The sequence below is a fragment of the Peromyscus eremicus genome, chromosome 4 (genome assembly GCF_949786415.1).
Source record: "Peromyscus eremicus chromosome 4, PerEre_H2_v1, whole genome shotgun sequence".
Classification (NCBI taxonomy): domain Eukaryota; kingdom Metazoa; phylum Chordata; class Mammalia; order Rodentia; family Cricetidae; genus Peromyscus; species Peromyscus eremicus.
Window position 1 is genome coordinate 100,321,001 of NC_081419.1, and position 14,687 is coordinate 100,335,687.

The following is a 14,687-nucleotide window of genomic DNA, read 5'->3' on the forward strand; positions in this document are numbered from 1 at the left end:
TCTGTGTCCTTGCCTGTGAGTACAGGTGCCCTGAGAAACCAGAGGCGTCAGATCCCCATGGCAACAGTCACAGGCAGCTACGAGCTTCCTGTCTTGAGTGCTGGGAATCAAACGCAGGTTTGCACATGCTTTCACCTCCTGAGCCATACCTCCAGCTCTGTCTCCTTTTTTCATAGTACCCTGATGTTTCCCACAAATGTCTAGACCAGCAGTTTCTCAACCTGTGGGTCATGACCCTTTGAGAGTCGCAGATCAGATATTTACATTACGATTCATAACAGTAGCAAAATTACAGTTATGAAGTAGCAACAAAAATCATTTTATGGTTGGGGGTCAGCACAGCATGAGGAACTGTATTAAAGGGTCACAGCATCAGTAAGGTTGAGAGCTGCTGCTCTAGATAGACCTGAGATACACCCAGCTCTGTGGGTGAGTCTTGGTTGGGCTAAACTAACCAGCAATTTTCTTCTCCAGCAGAGGACTAGATCTGGGATAAGCATATAAGCTAATCACTAAATTTTTAAAGGCAGACTTCTAAGAAAAAAAAGATGATCGTACTTCTCTGACATTGATCCAGGAAACACATGCCCCATGGGTTCAGACACCCATCCTGCACTCATGAGGGACAGCCTGGATCTGAACAGAGGTGGTAAACAGAAGAACTAGACAAAGGAGAAATAAACTCAGATTCAGAAGCTTAAGCCACTTGAAGCCTATGTAATTGCTGGATTTCCCAGTTCCTGCCTAATTCCTGTTTCTAATTAAGCTACTTCAGGCCTTGTTTGCTTTCACTCGCCACTGAAAGGTGACATGAGGGGAAGGGGAGGGGGAGGGGGAGGGGGGCATCTGTGATAGAGAGAGCTCAAGGAAGAGAAGTGTGGTCAGCAGGATGGAAGGGCCTGGCAGGATGGCTCAGCAGGTAAAGACGCTTGCTGTGACAACTTGGTGACCTCAGTTGGATCCCCGAACCTGCAGAAAGGCGGAAGAGAAGAACCAACTCTACAGAAGTAGTCCTGTGACCACCACACGCATGCCCACACCACACACACACACACACACACACACACACACACACACACACAGTAACTTTTTTAAAGAGAGGGGATGGAAAAGAAGAGCTGACCCTGAGCTTCACAGGAAAAAAAAAAAAGTGCACAGCAGAATGGTCCTGCCACAGGCTTCCTCCTCAGGGATGATGAAGGCCCTCAGCTCCTCAGGGAACTGGTGTAACCATTCACCGCATGATAGCTGGACCAGCCGTGGGGAGACAGTCAGGACCCCGGAAAGGGTTGGCTGAGCTGGTCCCAAGAATGTAAAAGGGGTCAGAAGGCTATGGAAGAGATTTTTTTTTTCAGTAGTGGAAATAAAAAGAAGATGGAAACCTAGAGGATAAGAGGACAAAATGACACTGTGGCTCACAATGCTGAGAGCTGCTGATGACCTGGAACCAAACACGTTCCTGTTTCAAATCTCGTGCATTACTAGGTATCTTTATAATGTGTTTTTATTAATGCATTGATAACTTCATACTCACATACCATGTATTTTGATCATATTCACCCCTCCCAGATCCAATCCCCACCCACCCCCTCACCTTGATGCCCTCTTCTTTTTTCAGTATTCCCCAGTCCAATTTGTACTACGTGTGTGTGTGTGTGCGTGTGTGTGTGTGTGTGTGTGTGTGTGTGTGTGTGTGTGTGTACAGCAAATCCTGGATTAGGTAGGAGCAGGTCGCTAGGTGACCACACAGCCAAGGAAAACTGGCTCTCCCTCCTCTACCAGCCATCAATTGTCAGCAGCTCCTCAGCTAGGGGTGGGGGCTGCGGAGCCCCTCCAGAGTTTGCTGTGAGTTTGTGCAGTGATCCTGGCATGACCAAGAATCCCCACCTCTCTAAACTTCCCCTTCTCGTCAGTGAGTGAGCATGCAAGCATCATCTGAGATTAACTTTGAAGTTCCAAAACTGCGGTGGTCTTGCAACAGCAAGACAGATGAGCACAGGGCAAGAAAGCATGACAAGGAAGCACCTCTTTACTTAGGTCCTGGTCCTACTTGGCAGCAAACATGCTAGGCTTTGTGCAGTCCCAGTACCAAGAGGCATTAATACAAAGATCACGCTTCTTAAAGCAATGACTTGTGAGAACTGTCATTATTTACTTAGTTTGCTCTGTGTGCTTTCTTGGTAACTGTATGTTGAACTGGATCCACAATACTGTGAATGCTGGAAAGCGGATCACTTTCCACTGCTTGACTTCCAGCCTCAAGCTAGGCTGGCAATGTCTAAAGGGGCTGGCAGAGGCAGTAGCGGTGGCAGGGGCTGGAAACAGCTGGATGTGACCATCTCTGGTGCTTTTGTTCAACCTTGAAACCTTCGCCACAGGAGACTGCCGGGGCAGAGAAGCCAATGTGAGAAACAAAGAGAGATGGCGGAAAGCTCTTGGGACTAAGGAGGGGAGGTGGGACTCTGGGCTGGCGGTGGCACCTGGTGCCCGCTGTTAATAATAAGGTCGCCGTGCGTTTATAAGGTCCTTGATTAAACAAAGGCGCTCGGTGATAAGAATAATTAGCAACAGCTCCACGTCTGAGTCGCCGTTCCCGATCTTTTCAACGTGGGCTCTTTGCGCCTAGCATCGTTTGCGCGGAGAACTGGATCTCACCTGACTCTGGGCGCTGAATCCAAGTGCTGCGGAGTCCTGGGCCACCCAGGCTGGCAGGGGCGGACCCGTGAGCGCACGAGGCGCCCCCACGAGGGGGCGGGACCCATCTCGGTCCAGACCGCAGCTCCGCGCACGCCTCGGGCACCTGCAACCCAGCGGCCACCTGCAGTCGCAGCGCGTCGGGACGCCCAGCCCGGTTGCCGGCTCTTGCTCCGCTCATCGCCGCCCGCCAGCCGCCGCGCTGCACGCTTCGAGCGCTCCCTCGGCCCCGCTGGGGACCGGGGACCCCGCAGCCGCCGCCATGCTGCCGGTGCTCTACACCGTCCTGGCGGGGCTGCTGCTGCTGCCCCTGCTGCTCACCTGCTGCTGCCCCTACCTCATCCAGGACTTGCGGTACTTCCTGCGGGTGGCCAACCTGGCCCGGCGGGTGCGCAGCTACCGGCAGCGGCGGCCCGTGCGCACCATCCTGCGGGTCTTCCTGGAGCGGGTTCGCCAGACCCCGCACAAGCCCTTCCTGCTGTTCCGCGACGAGACGCTCACCTACGCCCAGGTGGACCGGCGCAGCAACCAAGTGGCACGGGCGCTGCACGACCAACTGGGCCTGCGACAGGGGGACTGCGTGGCCCTCTTCATGGGTAATGAGCCGGCCTACGTGTGGATCTGGCTGGGACTGCTCAAGCTGGGCTGTCCCATGGCCTGCCTCAACTACAACATCCGTGCCAAGTCTCTGCTGCACTGCTTCCAGTGCTGCGGGGCGAAGGTGCTGCTGGCCTCCCCAGGTGAGCTGCAAACCGCCGCCGCCGGCCGTAGCCCTGGGGGAACGCGGCGCCTTGGATGCGGGGGGCTGCAGTGTGGTGGGAGGCAAGGGAGGCGGGAAAAAGAGGTCAATTCGAGATGTACGACGCTCATTAATAATGTTTAGAATCGCCAGAGGTGAAGTGGCCAATCTATCGAGGCACTGTGCTGAAGCACTTCGGTCCTCCAGTATGGGGTCCAGTTTACTTAAAATACCTAACACAATGTTGAGCACTACGCTGTGTTGTTTAGAGACCACAAGAAGAAATGTGCGTCCGTGTTCCTCACGAGGCAGTTCCCGCACCCCAAAATTTTCCCAGGGGACCACTGTATATGCACACTGTTGCTTTTAATCCTCACAACACATGGAGGTTATTATGGGACATACAGATGAAACCAGTTCCACCCAGAGATTCAAAGCTTCATGCCCACAGTGTCAGAAAGACTCGGGGTTAACCAGAGGGATCTCATTCATTCCCCTAATCAGTACTTAAAACATTTTCATTAAAATTCAGAGGGGCTTGAGTGAGAACTTTGGTGGATCCTGCCTCTAGTCCTTGGTAGACTTTCGATCACAGAAAAGCCGTTTCCCAGCTCTATCCTTTCCTTTCCTCCCTGTCTTGAAGCTGTCTTCAAGGCTACTTCAAGATCTTAAGTGCTGTTAGCGCGCTTGGCCCCTCACTACCGTGAGGCTGACTCTAGCTGACGCTCAGCGAGAAGACTAGAGGTCTGTGGCTGTGCTCTGGTTGAGCCCCGCTGCATCTGTAAAATGGTGACTCCTTCATTTGGGTGGCTGCCTTGGACCTAAATGAAAACTTCACGCAGAAGTGATACCCAGGCCAGAAAGAAACAGAACCTGCTATCTACCCACAGAGCTGATGAGTTACGACTCCCAACAGTTAGTCTCTGAACTCCACCCTTGTGTCTCTGAGCTGGTGCCAGTTGGTGCTTCTCTCAGTAAGGACAGGCCTAACCTGGGCTAGGCTAAAAAGACATTAGCGGCAATACAGAAGATGAAGGGATGTAGAAGTCCCGACTCTTTGGGATGCCTATCTGTGCCAAACACTGCAATGGATGGTTCTAATACTCTGGGAAATTAAAACTCATGCCTCCATTGTATGACTGAGGAAGCTGAGGCAAAATTTCTAGCCTAAGTCCACCTTCAAAGCCCATGTTCTTTCTTATACAGTGCCATCCTCTCCAAAGAGTCAAGAATCTGTCCGCTCTGCCCTTCACTTCATAGCTCGGGAAACTGAGGCCAACTAAGCCGTTTGCCTAGTGCCCCCAAAAAGTCGAAATGTCCATTTACTTCTAAGAAACCAGGAAGTTTTTAAGCCTGTGACATGTGACGTAAAGTATGTAATATAGAAAGTAGAGGTTTCATACAAAATTTTCAAAAGCAGAGAGATGATGTTAAAGGCACCAAATTATGGGAAGGGCCTGGTCATTTTAAGATACAGCCCAACACGCCGGGCAGTGGTGGCACGCCTTTAATCCCAGCACTCGAGAGACAGAGGCAGGTGGATCTCTTTGAGTTTGAGGCCAGCCTGGGCTAAAGAGTGAGTTCCAGGACAGCCTCCAAAGCTACACAGAGAACCCCTGTCTCAAAAAAACAAAAACAAACAAACAAAAAAAATAACATCCCAACAATCTCTAAAGACATCACTGGTCCATAACTGGGAGGCTCCACCAAGGCTGTTGTGTTGCCAGCTTTCTTAGAGCGAAGGTATTAAGGGCCTGTGCTCCACGGGGAGCACTTCAACATCTCCTGCTCAGACTCAACTACTCCATTCATGGGACTTCATCAAGCTTAGAATTTGAAGAGACTGAAGTTTAAATGACTAATTGAGTTTGGTTTTGTAGTAGAGTCAGAAACACAGCTACTTATAGGTTGGCTGTCCCTGACCTGAAATACTCTGAACCAGAAGTGTTCCGGATTTCACATTTTTTTTTCAGATTTTTGAATATTTGCATACATCTCATGGGCCACCTTAAGGATGGAGTCCAGATCCAAAGAGTTTACTTGTGTTTTGTATATACCATTTTGCTTTAGCATGATGGTAATTTTATACAATACACTTAATAATGCTGTGCAGGAAACAAAGCTACATGCTGCAGTGTTGTGGGTTTGTGACCACACTCCAGAAAACAGTTTTGGAGCACTTCCGTTTTCAAATTAGTGATGCTGAACCAGTACTTCCTGCCTCGGGCAGACAGCAGTGGCCTGCCACAGGACACCATGTTTACATGGAGAGGATACTGAAAGTCCTACGTTCAAATCAACCTACCTAACTTGCCAGTGGACCTCAGACTCTCACTAGCCTTAAGATGAGACACAATTTAAAACCAAAATGTCCTACTTTCTCTGTATCCCTGAGGTTTCTTTCTGTGTGACACAGAGTTATACTCTGACCTGAAATAGTTCCTGAGAAAGTGAAAAATAGAGTCCAAAGTTGCATGTTCAGTAGCTGTGCCATGTGGAAATGTGTAACTAACCTTTGAGAGAGGCCACATACTTGAAAAACATTGTCTTTCTCCAAACAACAGAGATACCTTTGTACATCATGCACTCTGGCCTGGAACAGTTTCTACACAGAGAGTACCAAAGTCCAAAATCATGTACTGAGTAGAGTGGAAATGTGTTGATTGGACTGACGCTTAGAATTGTTTGGGGAAGGCAGGACCTTAGAGATACTGTAATCCTTCCAATATGTTTATGCCCACAAAAAGTTTATAAAAGAAACTTTAGTAAGCATAAGAATCATCATTTTAAAAGACAGATTTCAGGATCTTACCCTCAAACTTCTGATTCAGTAGGATCCTGGTGGGACCAGCCCAGCCCTACCTCAGCCCCAGATGATCTAAGATGAGTTTCTGAGACTCAGTCAGAGTTCCACTTGTTTTATAGCCAAGCAAACCCTGGCCCATAGGAGGACATCGTATGGACGGGCTTATGTGGACAGCCAGCAACAAAGAGCTGGAGGCACACCCAGATGTTCTGTTTCACTTATAGGGCACTGGTTTATTCTATCAACAATATGAGCTTGGTACAGAAAGGTGAATTAGTTTTTGTTTTAATGTTTAATTGTCACATGTAATATTAGGCTTAATTCTGACCTTTTTGTTCAAAATTTGCTTTTGGATGCTAGGCACGGCGTTGCACACCTTTAATCCCAGCACTCAAAAGGCCCCTGTGAGTCCAAAGCTAACCTGGTCTACATAGCAAGTTCCAGGCCAGCTAGGACTGTCATGAGACTCTGTCTCAGAAAAAAAGAAATTATTCTTGATTCTCTTCCCCTCTTCTCTGATACCTCTCTGACACCCCCTTCTCTCTTCTCACCCCCACCCATAGCCTTCTTTCTGCTTCTGTGTCCCTGTGTCCTATTCCTCCACCTCCCTCTCTTTTTCCTCCTCTCATGATCTTTCGGTTTCACACACACACACACACACACACACACACACACGCACGCACACGCACACGCACGCACGCACGCACACACACACACACACACACACACACCATAATCTAGAATCCAAATGTGAGAGAGAACATGTCATTTTTCTCTTTCTGAGTCTGAGTTATCTAACTTAATACTTTCTGGTTCTATGCATTCTCCTGCAGATTTCATGATTCCAGTTTTCTTTACTGCTGAATGAAATTCTGTTGTGCATGAATGAGTTTTCATTATCTACTCATCTAATGATAGGCGTCTCGGCTGACTCCATTCCTTGCTATTGTGAATAATGAGCATGGAAGTTTAGGTATTCTGTGTGTAGATGCCCAGGAGGATTCTATCTGGGTCATGTAGTAGTTCCATAAACTGCACCCTGGTTTCCAGAATGCCTTTACTGGCATATATTCCCAGAAACAGTAAATAAGGGCCCCTCTTCCCCCACATCCTGTCCAGAAAGAACATGGTCTTTCCAAGACCCTCTCAACAATTTCTGGTCGTCTTGAAAGAGACAACTTCTCTGCTCCATAACTGTGAGAGTCTCGACCCTGGTGTTTTCCAAGCTTTTGCAAAAAAAAAAAAAAAAAAAAAAAAAAAAAAACTTATTAACACGGTGATTGGTATTAATTATTGGGAAGTTTCTTGAATGCACGGGGCCGTTTTTGAGGTGATGTGAGGAAAGAGGCAGCTAGAAGTATTTCTTTCATCTCTCTTTGCTGTTGACTTCTGGATGAAGGTCATCCTGACTGGGATGAGACAGAATCTCACAGGTGGGTAAGGGTGTTACACACTTTTTAAAATATTCATTGACGGCTTGTTTCTTCTTTTGAAACCCGCCTTGTTGGTTGACAGGGTTTGGAGCGTCATTTTTGAAGTTGTCTGTCCATTCTGGATGTTAGCCTCCAGTCCGAGGTGTCGCTGGCAAGGATTTTCTCCTGTTCTGCCGGCCGTCTGTTCACTCTGCTGGTGATTTCCGCCATTAGAGTCCTGTTCAGAAAGTTCTTGCCTTTGTCTTGAAGTTCCTTCCTCATACAGCAGTTCTCTGCAACAGCTTCAGTGTTTCGGGGCTTTACATTAAGGCCTTTTGATCCACTTTGAATTGATTTTTGTGTAAGATTAGAATTGTGGATCTCATTTCATTCTTCTGCAGATGGAAATCTAGCTTTTTCAGCACCATCTGTTGAACAGACTATTTTTTCCAGTGTATTTTTTGTATCTTTGTTAAAAAAAAAAAAAATTAGGTGGCCATAACTGTGTGGGTTTATTGTTAGGTCCTCTGTTCCATTCTGTTGGTCCACATGTCTGTTTTTGTGTCAGGGCCATGCTACCTTTGTCACTATGGCTCTGTGGTATAATTTGAAGTTAAGTGTCGTGTGATACCTCCAGCAGCGTTCTTTCTGCAAATGATTTAACTATTTGTGGTCCCAGAGAGGTGAGTTTAATTCTGCATTTTAAATTTCAGCTTTTAAGCTGATGATAATTCTTGAACTCTTCGTTTCAAAGAACAAGTACATGGGCTGGAGAGATAGGTCAGTGGTTAAGAGCACTGGCTACTCTTCTAGAAGACCTAGGTTCAATTCCCAGTATTCACATGGCAGTTTACAACCATCTGCAACTCCAGTCCCGGAGGAGCTGATGCAAAGACATGTACGTAAGGAACATTTGTTTTGAGTAGTAACCCAGCAGGCTTGACTTTTGGAGACTCTTAAAGTTAGCCAGGCTCAATTCTTTTTTTTTTTTTTTTTTTTTTAAAGTTCCCAATTACTCCTTAGAAATTCTCTCTATATAAAGAATGTCGAGGCTCATGAATCCTTGTCTGAATTCTCTCTCAGAAAATGTGGTTTTTCTCTATGTTGTACATGCCAGGAGCCTTCCCCTTGGCAGAGTATAACTTCATTAACCACATGGGAAATTATCTTCAACTATATAAACCTCTGTCACTGTTGTGGTTGACAGAAGACAATTTTCTGGGGCAATTGTTTTCACACAACTCAAACACAAAATACAGATAGAACAGGAAATCTCCCTCTCCCTCTCTCTCTCTCCTTCTCCCTCTCTCCGTCCCTCCCTCCCTCCCTTTCTCCCTCCCATCCTCCCTCCCCCTGCCTCCCTCTCTCCCTGACCCCCAGGTAAATTAGCATCACTAGTTATCTGTAGGGAGGATAACCCAGTTGTCTGCTGGCACATCCTCAGCTCACCGGCTAGGTCTACACTACCTGTGCTCAACTTAACAGTTCTGCTAGTTAAGAACTGTTTGCACAAAGTTGTAGGAATAGTTCAAGGAACTCTGTCATAAAGCTGAGGTCCAGAGAGACTATTGGCTGATCTGGATTACCTTTCACCTGTTTGTTGGTGGTGGTGTGTTTATTTTTAAGTTTAAAAAATTAAACTTCCTTTAAAACTGTGACTGCCAGTAGTTTTCAAAGATATATCATCACTGAAGCTTCTCAAACAAAAGAATTTTGTGTGAAATGAAAGTAGTATTGGACAGGACAAGGTGCCTCACATCTGTAATCCCAACACTATGGAGGCTGAGGCAGAAGAATTGCCATGAGTTTGAGGTCAGACTGGATAACAGAGTGAGACTCTGCTTCAAAACAAAAGGGAAATAAGTAAAATAAAACTAGCGTTAGGGCTAAGAGTAAGGCAGGCCGTGTGAACTTTTGCTGCCATGGTTGGGTGGGCGGGGGGGGGGGGGGGGGGGGGTAAGAAGATAACTAGGTCAGTAATCTTAGAATCCAGGGAAGGAACTAAGCCATATCCACAAAGCCTGTGGCACTTGGGAGATTTGTAAGTCTCTTGAGAGAACTACAGAGTGTGTCTGAGAAGGACAGACAATGCAGCTAGACAGGTTGAGTGGGAAGGGCATTCTGGGAAGGGGGAGGACCCAAGGCAGCTTTGATTCGGTCCACAGCACAAGCTGCTTCACTCAGTAGTTGTACTGTGAAAGAACAACAGTGAAATAGACTTTAATAATGATCATTTTAAACTGGTTATTGACAAATGTTTAACGTAGAGCAAATAGACTCAGAGAATCCGGTCACGGCCAGTGTCAGTGACCTCACTTTTGTGGGAACAGGTCATTTTCTAATCTGCACTTGAGCTCAGAGCCCATGCAGTATCTTAAATTGCTTCATTGCACTTAATCTCAAGGATGAGATTTGCTTGTGCATCTTTAAATAAGGCCCTAGATACGGAGCATACAGTAGGCATTCGACAGGTCTTTATTGACTTGAAGAGCGGCACCGTTCTGGGAGGTTATAACAGGTTTTCTTTCCTGAGGCTTAAGAGTCATTGAGTTGAGCGTGAAAGCGTGAAAAGTGATGTAGCACAATCAAATACATCCTAATATGAGAAAAGCTATTTCAACTCAATCACCCCCAGGCTCAGCCTCAAAGACCTCCCTCCCAAATGTTCTGCTGACAATCTCTCCAGCCCCTCCATCAGGAATCCAGGTGCTCTCTCTGAGTTTCAGTGCAAAGAGGGAGTGGGTGATGAGCTCGGAGTGGCCTGGAACCACACTGGCATCTGTGCATAGGATTATGGAAGACCCTGTCCAATGACCTAAATTCAGACACTCAGTGAGTAATACCTTCAGAGAGCGAGATTCCTAGCAGCTCAGGGTCTGAGTGGAGAACTAACTTGAAGATGTTCTCAGACGTATTTCTTCTCTCATAACTGAAGTCTGGGGGGAGGGGTTGTATAGCTTCATTCCAGAACAAACTAGTGTGTTTCTAGCATGCACAGGATGACAGTTCGTGTTCCTGAGAAGCAAGTGGAGAGAGGGGGGTTCAAGCGGCAATCTCTAAGTCAGCCATTAATGTTACTAAATCGGAAGGAGAAGGGTTGAGATTTTTCTGGATAATGAAATGTGAGCAGCCAGTGTTTGAAAAACCCTCCCAGAAGACTGATAAATAAGAAAGTAGATGCTGGGGTTGGGGATTTAGCTCAGTGGTAGAGTGCTTGCCTAGCAAGCACAAGGCCCTGGGTTCGGTCCTCAGCTCCAGGAAAAAAAAAAAAAAAGAAAGTAGATGCTTGGTAGATAGGGGAGATGCATGCTTATGTCTATCAAATGCTAGTAATTACGCAAGGCCTAGTATGACCTGATTGACTTCACCATGGGCAGTACCCTTGATTTGGGGACTGATTAGAGAACACTAGCTTTCATTGAGGGGATGGAAAATAAGCTCAAGTAAATTATTTAATTGCACAAATGTGAGATGGAGTATAGTTTTCTGTTTTATTTACTCCTGTTAGAATTTTTAACGGGAAGGAAACACTTTTTTACCTAGGGTGATTTGCTTTGTGTAGGAAGGCAAGGAGAGTGTGTCTCTGTTGGAAGAGAGTTCTAATACGCGGCATATTGAACAGCTGACAACCAGTGATTGCTACTGCTCCAAACTACTGGTAGAGCGGCAAGGATCAGGCTCACAGCCAGCACTTGAAGCGCTGTTTCCACACTGCCTCCAGGGTCTACGTTAGCACCACTATGAAATATTTCTGTTGTTTTTCCGAAAGGCATGTCCTCATCCTGAGCTGCCTGCCCAGCCGCCTCACACTCCTCGGCACCTCATGGCCCCTGCATCCTTTCAGTGGCTTTATTTCTAAGCGTTCCTGGGAAGTTTTAACTAACTTAGTCAATAACCTTTTCAGCCAGCCAAGCTAGGGGCACGTCAGGCTACTAGAATGGATGTCTGTTTCCTATTGTGAAGATTCAGATTTAGTTGTAGCACTCTGACGAAAAGTGAAGAAAGCTGATTGGGTTCTTCACCCTCGTTTTTTTCTGCTCTCCAGAAGCGGGCAGGTTTAGTCAGATAATTCTCTTCTTTCTTTCTTCAAAAGAAATGGGAGTTGGAGGGAACTAGAGTACACTTAATTTTGTTATTGTTGTTTGTTTGTTTGTTTGAGATGGGGTCTTGCTATGTAGCCCTGGCTGGCCTCAAACTCACAGAGATCCTCCTGCCTCTGCCTCCATGAGGTTTTTAAAACTTTTCTTGTAAGAGGTTGAATTCACTTGATATTCTTTCTTTCTTTCTCTCTCTCTCTCTCTCTCTCCCTCCCTTCTCCCTCCCTCCCTCCCTCCCTCCTCCATCCCTCCCTCTCTCCTCCATCCCTCCCTTCTTCCCTCTGTCCCTCTGTCCCTCCATCCTTCCCTGCCTCCCCAGGGAGGGTGTGTGTGTATGTGGTGTGTGGTGTTAGCTGCTCACCTCTGTCACTCTTCCTTGCTCCTTTGAGGCAGTTTAAACTTGGAACTCATTAGCTGCCAGCCAGCAAGCTAGAGGCATCCTCCTGTCTCCACTCCCAACCCCTTCCCAGAAGCTCTGAGGTTAGTAATGAATGGGACTGTACCTGGCTTTGTGTAGGTGCTAAGATCCACACCCAGTCTTCACACTAACACAACAAGCACTCTTAACCAGGCACTCATCTCTCCTGCCCAATCCCTGATTTCCCACCACCCAAGTGTATACTGCTTTCTTTGTGAGTGTATTTCCCTCTACAATATAAACCTAGACTGAAGAGGAGCTGCTGGATCAACTCCACAGCCTTCCCAAGCTTTCAGTAAAGCTTGAGTTATGCTCCCCCTCAAGATGCACAGTGATTACCTTATTACTCATATCAGAAGTCCACATACTTTAACACCACAGGGCAAGTCAAAAGGATACCCTCTTCTACAAGGCAAAGGCTCTTGGTCAAAACTTAAACCACAATGGCAAGTGCAAAGAAATTGGAATTCCTGGTACCCGGTTGTAACTGTTTTTATTTTGTGTGTCTGTGTCCATTAGTAGAAATGGCATTACTGGTGTGTTCCTACATCATAGGGTTGTTGTGAAATCAATGTACGGTATACCTTACAAAACATTTTAAGCAAATGAAAAATGTAAAGCTTGTCTGTTTGAAGATGGCAGGTATAGGCGACGTTGAGATGTGCCACCTGTCGCCCGCCCCCTTCGGGCCTCGCGTGCACCTTCCCCAGCTGCCAGGAGCTGTCGGCTGAGACCCTTTCCAAGACTTGCTTTAGCTAAAGAGAGTCAACCGCCACATCCCCCCAGTTTGAGTACATTCAGTGAGGGAGCCAGTCCCAACTGGCTGATTGGAAAGCTCAGAGACAGGGGCCAGCCCCCTTAAGTGGAGATAATCCTAAAGGCCCATTCCAGGCCTTCCCCAGATGAGGACCTGCTGGGGAAGCCACTGCTGTGACTGTGTGGGTTCAACTTCTACCTCTATCCAGTCTACTTCCCCTGGTCACCTCGCAGGTCCAGCCCCCAAGAGCAACTCCTACACAAACTTCAGCTTCCCGGGGCAGAGGAACTCAGATTGTGACAAGCAGAATTATTTGAGTTGATGTGTCCTAGTTGGTTGTCATAGCAACTACATAGCTAACAGATAATGTTACACCCAGAATTTTATAGTTCAGTCTTCACATCAATAGCTTAACTTAGCGGAGGGAAGACGTCTCTATCTAGTGAGGAAAGCAAGACCCTGAAACCTCAAGGTGGCACCTACATAAATCATATTGGGCAGAGGCAACAGCTACCCCTTCCATCAAAGAGAAGGATCATGGACCAGGTACCTGCAGGGAGCCCTAGTATTTAGAAGTCATTTCATTCCATTCTAGTAAAGGCATATCTACCCAAAGTATTCCAAGTTGCCAATCCTTTTAAGTAAGCAGTTTCAGCTTGCCCCTAGTCTTCCACACTGATGCAGTCCTTTGTGCTATAAGTTATGATCCCTTAATCTTGAGGATTTCATGGTTGACTAGACTTGAATCTTGGCACACTGTGTACTAAACATCCTGGCATAAGTATGCTCAGACCGGTGTGGGAGCCAGTGAAGAGAGCGGCCAGCTGTCGAGAAGTGAGGTGGCAGAAAGATTTACCTCTAGGCTGTCTTGAAGGAAGATGGGGGATTTCCTGGGTGACTAGGGGTGAAAGGTCATTCTACACAGGCAGAATGGCCTGAGCAAAGGTTATTAAATGCGAGCACATTTAGTAGGGGCTTCACAAGGATCGGTGTGAGTAGAGAAAAGGGGCAGATGGCAGACAGTCAGAGATGGCATCAGAAAGGTTGGCAGGGATGGGACTTTGGACCTGCCAATGAGGAGAACTGACTCCATCATAAGGGGTGTGCTGCCACTGAAGAGCTGTGGGTGGGGGGGCACTGGACAGTGAGCAGTAGTGAAGGGGATACCACTGGAAGCAGAGAGAGATTGACATCGAAGAGACTGGTCAGTAGACAATGGCTTATAAACTCCAGTTCCAGGGAATTCAACACCCTCTTCCAGCCTCTACAGACAGCAGGTATGCATGTGGTACGTATGCATACATGCAAGCAAAACACCCGTATGCTTAAAATAATATCAAATAAATCCTTTTTACAACTCAAGATGCGTAAGCTTAAAAGAGGTTTCGTTTTATAGATTAAGGGCAGAAAATCAAAAGAGCAGGTGTGAAATAAGGATTGCTTATCAAGTCAGAACCTTTTTTTTTTTTACCTGACCCGTGAAAAAAATAGATTTGTTTGTGGCGCCTGTATACTCGCATGACTGATACAGACTTTACAACAATAACGACCTTTAATGTGTAGCATGTTCTGGAAATGCCTGTTTCACTGTATTGACATTTTAGTGATACACACTTACTGTTTGGTTTTTCCCAATGCCCATTTTCGTGATGTCTTCCACCAGTCATCTGTTGTACTTATGAAACCACAGACTCAACCTTCATTCTATCAAATATTGTCTTCGTGTATGTGAGTGTGTGTGTGTGTGTGTGTGTGTGTGTGTGT

General features: G+C 46.7%; 1 protein-coding gene across 1 annotated transcript in view; it reads left to right on the forward strand.

Moving 5' to 3' along the window:
• The first annotated feature begins 2,777 nt into the window (after window positions 1-2,777).
• The window catches only part of Slc27a2 (solute carrier family 27 member 2), a 39,768-nt gene continuing 27,858 nt past the window's right edge, over window positions 2,778-14,687 (forward strand). Inside the window, exon 1 of the mRNA XM_059259562.1 lies at window positions 2,778-3,434. Coding sequence (XP_059115545.1) covers window positions 2,957-3,434 — 478 coding nt within the window. The 5' untranslated portion in view covers window positions 2,778-2,956. The remainder of the gene's footprint in view (window positions 3,435-14,687) is intronic.